The 12,500-nt window shown below is 40.8% G+C and overlaps 2 protein-coding genes and 2 pseudogenes across 3 annotated transcripts in view; 3 read left to right on the plus strand and 1 right to left on the minus strand.

Moving 5' to 3' along the window:
* Positions 1–220, plus strand: part of LOC138003688 (uncharacterized) — a 917-nt pseudogene extending 697 nt beyond the window's left edge.
* Positions 1–12,500, minus strand: part of LOC138003689 (uncharacterized) — a 67,733-nt gene that overhangs the window by 47,231 nt on the left and 8,002 nt on the right. The window lies entirely within an intron of this gene.
* On the plus strand, positions 251–1,168 carry LOC138003687 (uncharacterized). Its single transcript, XM_068849892.1, has one exon. The coding sequence runs from the start codon at positions 251–253 to the stop codon at positions 1,166–1,168; it is 918 nt and encodes a 305-aa protein (XP_068705993.1).
* Positions 7,402–8,968, plus strand: LOC138004301 (uncharacterized; annotated as a pseudogene).

The raw sequence follows: 12,500 nt of genomic DNA on the forward strand, positions 1-12,500 counted from the left end.
AGAAGATGGAAAATTTGACATTGGAGTCTCAGGAGATGGCACACGGAGGAAAAGAGGATATTCATCCTCATACGGAGTTGTCACTGCCTTGTCCACATTCACGGGTAAAGTGGTTGATGTAGAGGTTATGTCCAAGACCTGTAAGGAATGTACTGGATGGAGGGGTAAGGAAGGTACCCAAGAATTCCAGGACTGGTGGGAAGCACACCAGCATCTCTGAGAGGCTAATTACCTGGGCAGTTCTGAATCAATGGATGCCTCTGGGTTATTGGCCGTATTCCAGCGATCAGTCAAGAACTACTCAGTTTGCTACACTGAATTTTTGGGAGATGGTGATAGCAAAGGCCACAAACTTATTGTTCAGGAAGCTGTCTATGGTGATAAGGATGTTATGAAACTGGAGTGTGTTGGCCATGTTCAAAAGCGTCTTGGCTCATGCCTTCGCTCTCTGAAAAAGAGACCGGGACAAACCCGTCTTGATGATGGCAAGCCAATTGGTGGAGCTGGAAGGCTAACAAATAACACTATTGACAAACTTCAAGTCTACTATGGGAGGGCAATTAGAAACAACACCCATAACATTCAAGACATGGAAAATGCTGTCATGGCTATATGGCATCACTCCCAGTCAACCGATGACAGTCCTGACCATAACCTTTGTCCAAATGGAGAGGATTCCTGGTGTGGCTATCAGAAGGATCTAGCCCTGGGAACATCTGATTACCACCATAGCCATCCTCTTCCCAGGGCTGTTGCTGATGCCATCCATGAAACCTTTGAAGATCTGAGTGACAGGAACCTCCTCACTTGTTGTCTCCATGGAGGCACTCAGAATCAAAACGAGGCCATCAATGCCCTTATTTGGCAACGAGCAACAAAAGAAACCCACTCTGGTTTGAACACTGTTGAACTTGCTGTATTTCTGGCAGTCTCACACTTTAATGATGGTGCAGTCTCAATAAGTTTAGTCCTTCAAAAGTTAGGAATCAACCCGGGAGTACACTGCAAGAATGCCTGCAAAAAACTTGACCACAATAGACTACGCCATTCTCACACAAAGAGTGCAGAGCATTCAAAGAAGAGAAGGCAAATTAGAAACTTCAAGAAAGGATACACTGAGACTTTAGAGGTACTTGAAGGGCCACATTATGAAGCTGGAGCCTTTTAAGACTTAACTTTGATTCAAATTGTACTGCTCATCTTTTACACTCATTTTTCTTAAATTCCGTATTTGAGACTTACTTGGGCATGGTAAACGTAATATCTCAAAGAATATTTGGAATACTCAAACAAAATTTTGACAAAATGTTAAGTATGAATAGAGCTATGCAATGAACCAATAAGGTTTTTGTTATGATTTATGCTATTTTTTGTCCAAGGACTTCATGCGCACTTTTTTCACTTTTTTGAGAGAGCGTTAATCGCAATCATTTCATAGTAAGTTGATAATCCTAGTTCATTGCACAGCTCTGGACATCAGTTACCAGTGTGCCAAATCTCAGTTATCCACTATGAAGCATACTGGATATATTGTGTTTACTAGTTACCCCATAATTTGATTTCCGGAAAAGGGGGTGGGAGTTTATCAGGAATGTAAGGTATTTGCCAAGAACTTGTTGGAAATTATTCTTTGAATGCTGTCCAGTGCTATTGACTCTAAAAACAGGCCATGGGTGAAGGTAGACTGATTAACAACTGTTAACAAAATTTGCCATTTTTGGACTATCGAGCCACCTTAAGTTAACTTTCAAATTCTGGACTTTTGGGGTGAAGAAAGTGATTTAAATACTCCTACTTTGGCCCAGTCAAGGATCCAGCCAAACCCCGAATTTTGCACCATAGGGTTGTTCACTCGTTAAATCCTTAATAGCTCCCATGCCAAGGCATTCACTTGTTTCAAAGTCACCCTTAATGTTGGTTGTTGAAATGTGCACATTCGAGTTTTCACCCCTGTTTTTTAAGCTGGGGATGTGTGACGGCCCAAAAACATTCTACTGCTTTTTGTCAGGGTGTTTACAAGCATATAGAGATTATTCTGTTCTGGTCTTGGGGTGCTTAGAGCAATAACACACCCTCCTGGTCTCCTGTGAGGAGACAAAGTACACACATTTTTTGGTGTGCGCCTTGGCTGTACATATTAGTGTTCTCATCTGTGTGGAATATCCATCGTGCTTTTATGCATTCAACTTCTCCAAGTTGGTGTGGACATATATATCACACATGCTTGTGACTTGTTTAAAGATGAAACATGCTTGTCACACAATCTTTCCTTTGTGTCACATGCCATTTAAAGATACCTATCTGTTATTCTCTTTTACAGAACAAAAGTGGGGATCGATTTTCCTGTGCCGCCTTCTCGGCACACCTAAAGCAAGTAATCTATGGTCTCACCGGCAAGCTTGCTGGAGTTCAAGTTTTGCGTTCCGCATTTCTCATCCAATGTGATCACGAGCTTAGAAACTTGTCAAGTGAACGACAGATGGTGACATTCCTCATGATTTTAAAAGTAATAACAATAGTTCCTTTTCTTGTTTAGGTTTTTTTCTCTTTTTTTTTTCCCCACACGTTCATGAGTATGTGTGTAAAAAATGTAATACATAACGTAACAAAAACTCCTTAAAATACAAAACCAAAAAATTATAAATTTAAATCAGTGACATTCAACTAGACAAGGAATTAAGTTGCACACCAAACTAGTGTGCTGGTGTTATGATCGTGTCCAGATCATAGTTTTCAATTTTCCCAACTGAATTATTGACTTTTTTTCTTTTTCCCTTTCTGGCAGTGACTGCACTGATGCAATGAAGACTTCTCTCCCGGCCGCCTTGAGACACCAAAAGCAAGTGGAACGAACCCATGACAGGAGAACTGCTAACCAGAGGAAAGAATTGGCTGTGGCACTGACGAAGGAATATTTGGAAGACCGGCAGGATGAGCCAAAGTAGGAGATTTAGTGGCTCTGGCGGAACAAAACAGCACCTGCAATGCTCCCTGAATCCTAGTTGGCCAATTGGTATCGTTTATAGACAAAACAGAGGTGCTTCTGCTGTGGTACAAGCTGGTAAAGCACAACCTCTACAAACTGGAATTAAGTTCAAAAGACTTTACAAAACAAAATAAATCCGGCAAAGTTTAAATTTCTCATCACAGAGAATGGGACAAACTACGTTCAGGAGGTTGAGATAGATGAGGAAAAAAGCTGGGGTATTCCCACATTCCTGCTCACAACAAAGAGGTCGTTTATTCCTTTCTTTTTTTCTTTTGTTGTTATTTTTTTGTATCGTTTTTGTTGTAATGACAAAAACTGCAGTGAAACATGACTGTTAATCATCATTAAGCAACGGCATTTATCAGAGACTGGGGTATCACAGGGGATGGATTAATGAGGGAAAACGAAAATTGTGCAAACTAAAAGGAAAATGATTTAAATGACCACAGAAATGTACATCAAGTTGAAAAGACTTTACACAACAAAAGAAATCCAACAAAGTTTAACTTTCTCATCACAGAGAATGGGACAAACTAACGCTGAGGAAGTTCAGATTGATGAAGAAAACGAGCTGGAGTATTCCTATGTTTCTGCTCACAATGAAGTGGTCAAAGCGGCCTATGTTTACCACTTTGAAAAAGTAACTCTGAAGGCAGTTTTGCATTTCCCACGGCTCGTTTCCTCTATTTTTATGTAAAATGCTCCTTCAGTGACCAAGAGGAGAATCGTCTTTTGCATATTAGCGATGACAAAAAGGAAAGCGTTGATAGCAGTCATCACTTAGCAAAAGTCTGTGAACAAACTGACACAATTATGATAAAAGACGGTGCAGAACAACATATACCAAATGTCAACGTACCAGACGTGAACATGAGGAGGAGGACATTTCTCCGCCAGACGATTAACTTGTTATGTACATTAAGGTATGACGACCACCCTATTTAGCTAAACTGGGCGTTTCATCTGGACCTCACTTGGTGGCCAGATTTGTTTCAGAGCTGGGATGGTCTTAGTTTCTTGTTAATGCCTGCTTGGGCCCCTCTCCCTGACTTCCAAGTCTCGTCAGATGCCACAGGCATTGTGTTACTTGACATTGTTGGCAGTGCCCCATTCATTTTGTCATCAGTTCGTGGAAAAGCTAACCTTATTGCGGATTGTCTCTCGCGTTTTCAGTTGCAGTGCTTTCGGCACCTGGCCCCACAAGCCGCGGAAACTCCAACCCCCATTCCTCCAGCTCTCCTGACAGACAGATGCCAGTTTTTTTCTCACTCAGGGCCTCGCTCTATCTACATGTCGGGTTTACTTATCCGCCCAGCAGCTATGCCGAGTTCTGCCGTCAGGAGGGCCTTTTGAATCCAGAGAGGGCTCTTATGCCAGTCAACGAAGAGTCACTTATGCATTTGCATCACTGTTGGCCTATAATCTTCACCACTCGTGGTGGAACATACAAGAACTTTTTGTCCCCGCCAAGCTTGATTAGCCATTGCTTTGACAAGTTTTTTCTTTTAACCGGTAAACAATGGAATGAAATACCTTGCTTGCCGTCTCTTTAAGACCTATTTGAACAGTACGGTGCTGAACAAAAACGCATGACTGCAAAAGGAGTTTTTAAAAATTACAAAAAATAATGACTTTAAAAGGACGAGTCGAGAGTTCAAGCTTCCCGCCAAACTTCAGGTTGAACCCAATGACGTAACGGTAGCACCGCCAGGCTGTTAAGTATATTCGAAGATGGTGGCGATCGTGCACGATTTTTAGGCTACCTTGAACAAGAATTTCACAAGGATAGAAAGCTCTTTGGAAGTTGAAACTTCCGTGAGTACCTAATGTTTACATTACCTTTCTATTGACAAAAGGGGAAAAAACGTGCCATTTTGGAATGACCTTCTCCTTTAACTTATGAATTATTCTTGAGCTGAAGGGTAGAGAGATGACAGAAAAACAAAAACCAAACCAAAAAACACAACTTACAGATCACCGAAATATTTATACCACAAAATTCAATCATGACAGCAGATTTAGGAGGGCCAGCCAGTGACTGATTACATGTTCATGTTGTTCTTACCATCGCAGTGCTCTGCGGGGAGGGCGAGTAAGAACGAAGAGTTCCCTGGCAGACTTCGCCAGCAGCCCAACACAACCTGCGGGAGACCCTGGTCAAGCAGACAATCGAAGACACGATGAACACCTGCAAGAGGAACTGTCTTTGCGCGGGGACAGCAATCACAAGAACCTGCTCGTCACAAGGAAGCAACGACTATGACCAGAACTGTCCTTACGCGCTGCTGACTGAACAAGGCGGTCAAGTTTCCGAAGCCACCTCCCGGTGCTGTAATCATGCTTGCCGCATGTGCCCTGGTCAACCAGCTGGATGTCTACGAACTGACCGATGTCGGGCAGGCCAGGACCCGTTGCCTGTCTCTCTTGCTGGGGCTGTCCGAGCACATTGCCATCCACATGTTTTTCCTCGACCTGACGGAGGAGGAGCGAAAAGATCTCTCGGCCTCACTCTGTTAGTTGCTGTGTTGCTTAATCAGTCGCCTACGGAACATCGCCAACGTGGGCTGTCTGACCCAACACTGCCCCAATTTGATTTACTTGCAGCTGTCTCAGGGCTGGGGAGAGTTCTGGAATAACCTGTCCAAGATCCCCGTGGGGACAGTGCCTGGCAACGGTATTTGCAGACCAAAGACCTGGAGCAAGGAGAGGAGATATTGCGGGTGGTATTCGCCGGCTGTCTTGGTGGACTGTGGATTCACAAAAAATTAAGGGTCTCAAGCGCTTAATAGTCTTGTGGTTCCGCGGTTGTTGTATGTGCGGGCAATTTGTCCTTGAATTTCGAAAACATTCTCAGAAAACCGAACATGTAAACCTCAAACTAACCTGTTTCATTGTTCAAGGATAAAGGGCTTTAGAGGATAAGCACAACATCACAGAAGCAGGAGTCAATCTTTGAAAATAACTTCAAAAACGATGCGAAATGTGCAAGCTTTAATTGGTGCTTGACTTATAATTTCTCACATGGTAAACGAAACAAAACTCATAAACCAAACAATACAAAATTTGCAAAGTTTGCATTTGGTCAATTCCACGTTGCGGACGTGACATTTAGAGGCAAAATTTGGGTATTAAATGTCTCCTAAAACCAGATCCAAACTATTTGAATTGAAATGAATCATGTCATAAAATTACCCCTAGGGGTAACTTTCATTTTGCCAGAAAACATTTTGACTATCTCTTAAAGATCCAGAGAAAATAATTTTTCAAAGTGTGTTGCGGACGTGACTCCAAAAACAACCATTGATTTGAATTGCCTTCGGTTAGTTCAAATTTCCTGTGAATTGAAAACCTTCAAAAAAGACTTCATACACTAACTAAATGGAATAGTAATTGCACTTCTTAAATCTAAAAAGATATTATAGAAATTACTTGTTACCATGGATTTATTAACAAAAATATTGTGTTGAGGACGTGACCAAAATTTGTTGCGGGCGTGACATTTTTGGGATGTTCAGAAAAGAGCTTTTCATTCACCACTAACAATGTTCAGATTAATGCCACTGAAGTAAAATGCTGTTTTTATTGCTTTCATCTGTAAAATGGAAAATAAATAACAAAATAAGAAATATATTATTAGCGGTATCAAAAAGAAGTGAGTAGTATTTTATGTTTGTATCCAGTTAAAGTATAATTTAAAAAGGTAAAAGTTTCTTTATAGCAAGATTTTATATCAATAGAAATATGACCAGCTGTATGCTGTTTAATGACATGCTCAATGCTTCGAGCATGTACTTTTGTTGTAAGTCTGCTGACAAATGTTCCTTCATTCTATGTCCTGTAAGAAGTAAGTTAGTCTTAAACTGTTGCAGTCAGAAATGGCAAAAACAAGTACTGAAAGGTCAAAAGTATTCTGTAAAAAGTTGAGAGATGTTGAAAAGTATAGTGTTTTCAAAGCAAAGGATAGAGAACAGAAAAGAAATGAAAGAAACGAGAAAAAGCCACTGAGTGAATCAGAATTGCAAAACCTACGAAAGAAAAACAGAGAGAGAAAGAGAAAAAGCCGAATGAAAAAGAAAGCCCAAAAAACAGAAAGTTGTAATGATGATAACGAAAATGTGCATGCCTATCAAACACCTTAAGCACTTGGAAAGGCAGTTGGAAAAGTCAAATCTCAACCACCCAAAAGTCCAAGAAAAAGGAAGGCAGTAATTACAAAGCTAGCCACCACTTCTGGCCTTGTAATTTCAAAGCATAAAAAAGGCAACAGTGGAGGAAATAAGGTTTCAGTAGCCACAATAACAAAAGTGCAAGAATTCTTTTGCAAAGATTATGTTTCCCGCCATGCTCCAGGAAAGAAGGACTTTGTCATTAAAAGGCAAAGTGGGAAGAAAGACTATCTGCAGAAAAGACACATGATGTTTTCTTTGAAGAAAGCTCACTCTCTGTTTCAAAAGGAACACCCAGAGGTTAAAATTGGTCTGAGTAAATTCAGTTCTCTGCGACCAGTAAATGTTCTCCTTTCATCAAATACGCCTTGTAATGTATGCCTGTGTTAATATCATGAGAACATCCGTCTCATTTCTGATTGTCTTTCCAAAGAAATAGAAGGCTTCCCAAGTTACTCTGGTGACTTCGTAGACAAATTTGTCTGTGACAGTAGCTCAGAGGAATGTATGCTTGGTAGATGCCAAAACTGTGCGACATACATTTCGCTGGATGAAATCACAGAGAGTTGTGACGAGTCATGTCTGTGTGAAAAAGTGACCTGGAATCAATGGGAGAGAGTGGAAGTCCCAGTACCTGGTAAAAAGAATAAGCCACCAAAAGTAGTCAAGAAAACGAAAAAAGTCTGCAAAGAAGGTAACATCAACGATGTCTTCATATCATTGCGATCAAAACTACCAAACTTTTTGGAACATGTCTTTGTTAAAAGAAAGCAATCTAGCTACTTTGAAGAGAGAAAATCAAACCTTCAACTGGAAGAGGCCATTGTCCAAGTCGATTTTGCTGAGAACTACTCTTGCAAACACCAGGATGAAATTCAGTCTGCACATTCGAATCAACAACAGATAACACTCTTTACTGTAGCTGTCTGGACCATTAATGAAGCCAAAGATATTACGTGTGAATCAAATGTCATCGTATCAGATGATCTTGAGCATGAAAAGACGTCAGTGGTAGTGTTCATGTCCACAGTCCTTGAAACACTTGTCAAACAGAAAAATCCAGAGGTCACCAAAGCATACATTTTTTCAGATGGTCCAAGCTCACAGTTTAAAAACAAATATATAGTTAGCATTCTCTCCAAACTTGCTAAAATTGTGCAAGTTCAGTGGAGCTACTTTGCCACTTCACATGGCAAAGGTGTGGTTGATGGTATTGGTGGCACAATAAAATGCTGTGCAATCTAGGAGAGCAAGCCCTGTTACAGATGCCAAGTCATTCCATGAAGTAGCCACTAAGCTCAATTCATCTGTTTCTGTCCATCGTATGGAAAAGAAAGAGATAAGAGATCGAGCTACTTCACTTGGCTTAAGCAAGTCCTTTAAAGAAGCGGCTCAGAGCATGGTTGAAAAGGAAGCTGCACCTCTTGTCTTCCCCTTTGTTTTGGAGGAGTCACGGAGTGACAGTGATAGAAGTGATATGAGGCTTGTTGAAGTAGAAAACGATAAAGATCATGATGATATCAGCAGTTCTGATCCTTCTGAGGAAAACGATAGCAATAACGATCTTGTCCATGAGATCAGTGATATTGGTAATGAAGATGAGGAAAAAGAATGTCCAAATGATGGTGAGAAGGAATCATCCAGCAGTATGACCATTAAGGTAGATCATGGCGTTCCATCACACATACCAATAAACTTTGAGAGCATTCAACCTTCTCCTTATAATGTGCCTCTTCATACTACCTGCCTGGTTGATGGCATTCTTAGTGGCCACATCAAGTTTCAGGGTAATCACATCATAGATGATCTTTGACCTTAAGTCTCTTATCGGGGGTCATAGTCATAGTAAAGAGAACTAGCTCACAAACTTCGTCATTGATGAATATTTATCAATCTTGAAAGCCACTTCAAGGAAGGTTTCTGTGATTTCATGGGAAGTTTTTCATAAGTTTGTTGTAAAGAGGATTTTTGCTGAAAAGGAAAATCTTCTCACTCAAGACCTCATTCTTGTACCTTGCAATTCACCAAACACTGAACACTGGTATCTCCTTGTAGTAATTCCCCTTGTTAAGGTCATTGCTGTTCTTGACAGTATGGCTGGAGGTTTTGTCAAACCAAATGCAGAAGTCTCCATTAAGAAGATGTGGGTGCTGTTAAAGATGTTTGACAGTACTCCTGATGAGAAGGAGTGGCATTTTGCTGCCAACAAACCTGATGATCTTCCCCAGCAAAACAACAACTTTGACTGCAGGGTCTTTGTCACTCTTTATGCCAGATACCTTATTGCAAACAGTTCCTTGTTTGTAGAATTGTCAAGCCTCCAAAGACTTCAGAAAACACATGGTTGCTGAGTTGCACAAGTGAAGACTAATTGCCATTTCTCCAAAAATCCAAACGGGAATGTACTACGCTGTTGACTATGTTAACAAATTCTACATAGGCCGTGCACTTGAAACCAATGACAAAGTAACCAAATTCCAGTTCTTACATGGCACTGGTGCAAAAAAGTTTGATTGGCCAAGAAATAATGATATTGAATCAAAGCACAGCTCAGGTGTTTTTAATGGCCCTATCACTCTCTTTGGAAATCGCCCTTTTGAGGTTGCCGAGCTCCAAGAAATCGAAGCTCTTTTAAGTTCATTATTAGAAAAGCCGTGAATTAACCATATGGCTCATTTGTATCTCTAGTGATTACCTTTTATTCAATATTTGGGCAACTTTAAGTCAAGACATCACAGTATTGTATCACTGCTTTTGGCACCTGGCCCCACAAGCCGTGGAAACTCCAACCCCCATTACTCCAGCTCTCCTGACAGAGAGATGCCAGTTTTTTCTCACTCAGGGCCTCGCTCTATCTACACATTGGGTTTACTTATCCGCCCAGCAGCTATGCCGAGTTCTGCCATCAGGAGGGCCTTTTGAATCCAGAGAGGGCCCTTGTGCCAGTCAACGAAGAGTCACTTATGCGTTTTGCATCACTGTTGGCCTATAATCTTCACCACTCGTGGTGGAACATGCAAGAACTTTTTGTCCCCGCCAAGCTTGATAAGCCATTGCTTCAACAAGTTTTTTCTTTTAACCGGTAAATGATGCAACGAAATACCTTTCTTGCCGTCTCTTTGAGACCTATTTAAACAGTAAGGTGCTGAACAGGAGTTTTTAAAAATTACAAAAGGAAAAGGTGCCCGTAACACTTGTGGCCCCTTTAGCGGCCAAAAAAGTAGTGACGATATTTTACTATGTAGTCTGGCCGATTTATCATTTGAGGGGGTTCAGTAATTGCCAATACATTGCAGAAAAACCTGAGGGCAATTGTTGCTCACGCCTTTGGCAAGCATGACAACTGTAGAACGGCCAGTGCATCTTGGTGTGGCTTCCTACAAGATCCACACACATACAAACACAAGTCACTCGCACGTGGCAAGGATCTGCAAGATGAAAACCTACAGAAAGACCTTTCCACTGTGGTTGAGATCTTTGTCAAGAATGCTGACAAACTTGCCCCACTAGGCTCAAGCCAAGCTAACAAGTGCCTCAACAACTCAGTGGGAAGCAAAGCACCCAAGATTCGTCATTATGGGGCCAGCGAGAGTAACGACTATCGAGTGGCTTGCGCCGTTGGACAGAAGAACATTGGATATTCATGTGTTTCAGAGGTATGTGGTAATTATAGGGAATGTTTTTCTGCATTTTGTTAAATCCGCAATGTAAAGGGGATTTCGATTTTTTCCAGGGTTTTAATAGCTTAGCTTTTTTTGACAGGTTGATCAGTTTAATATTTTTCTATCATATCCCCCCTCCCCCCCACTTCACATGACTATGTGAAGACCAGTGGTACAAGCTCTACCCATCTCTGGTACGTAGTTCTCTGGCAGAATACATGTGCGTTGCATCAGATTGTAGAAAAATAGTGTGTGCATGTATGTTGGGGGTAATATTTTGGTTCTCTAAAATCACATCCTGGTTGGTAGCAACATATCCTCAGTCAACACTTCATGCTATGAAAAGCACTTGGCATAATTGGCTCATAAAGACGTTCCTGTACCCTCCAAAAAGGTCTGTCAGTGTATAATATATATTTTAACAAACTGAACCATTGCATCACATTTTGATTTTTATTTTGAGTTCAGTGTTTTTACCTTATTTTCTAGGCTTTGCATGAGATTCAGTTGTCACCAGGAAGTTATTGTAAAGGGTATTCAGAGAGAGTAGACAGGAAGAGATCGAAGCTTAGTGCTAGGTCAAAAACCAGGCAATATAAAGAGAAAACAAGGGAACAGAGAGAGACAAGAAGTTCGAAAGTTCGACAGCTGGAAGACAGAGAAGGTGTCCAGTATGAAAGCAGATTGGGTTTAAGCAAAAGCTTAACATTGCCTTTGGAGATTCCTCCCCCCATTGTACGACCAGAAACTGAAACAATAGTCCCACAAACTGGCTTTTTTTTTTTTACAAGAAAAAAGGTTAAAGGAAGAACTAAAAAAAAATTGAGGACAGATGCCATTTACAAAATAATGAACTATTTTAATTCTACTGGCAATGTAAATTTCATGTATTATACAACAAAACCTTTTCGAGTAGAGTGAATTAATATCATGTCAAGTTTATTCTTGCATGATATTCTAGATCTGCTTACAATGCATTGTACGAAAAAAATGCAACTTTAATATTTTTAGTTTTTGTATATTATTTTTATATTTTCTAATATCATGGATAATTATTACCAATACCAATAGACAATGACAGCAGATCGGTACAATTATTTACAACAATGTGACCAGTCATGAACAGCAAAGACTCTCAGCTACAATAACACTGACATGCATATTTGTTTTGATGCAGGTGATGATGCTGAAATAATTATGTGAGATTGCTGCTATAGAAGCCAATGACCAGTTCCGTGCATATGTCCTCCCTGTACATGGTATAACATCAGGTGCATCAGCAGTCAACAAGCTTTCAGTCAAGCATGGAATACTCTTTTATGATGGCAGACCGGTCAATGCAACCAGTTTGCATGATGGCCTAGCTAAGTTTTTGGATTGGCTCAAGCCAAAGAAACCATGTTTGCTGCTGGCACACAATGCTAAAGGTTTTGATGCCAAACACCTCATCAAAGCACTGGCATCATGTGGCCAGATCGATGAGTTCTGTCAAATTACAGTTGGGTTTTCAGACACCCTGCCTGCATTCAGAGAGATGTACCCTGATAGGAAATCATTCAGTCAGCTAGCTCTGGCTACAGATCTTCTTGATGCAACTTACAATGCACACAGTGCCTTGGATGATGTGAAGATGCTACAAACTTTGAGCACAAGCTTCATAAGCGATACCGTTCTTCTGAAACA

Source organism: Montipora foliosa, chromosome 5, assembly GCF_036669935.1.
Source record: "Montipora foliosa isolate CH-2021 chromosome 5, ASM3666993v2, whole genome shotgun sequence".
In the NCBI taxonomy this organism is placed as follows: domain Eukaryota; kingdom Metazoa; phylum Cnidaria; class Anthozoa; order Scleractinia; family Acroporidae; genus Montipora; species Montipora foliosa.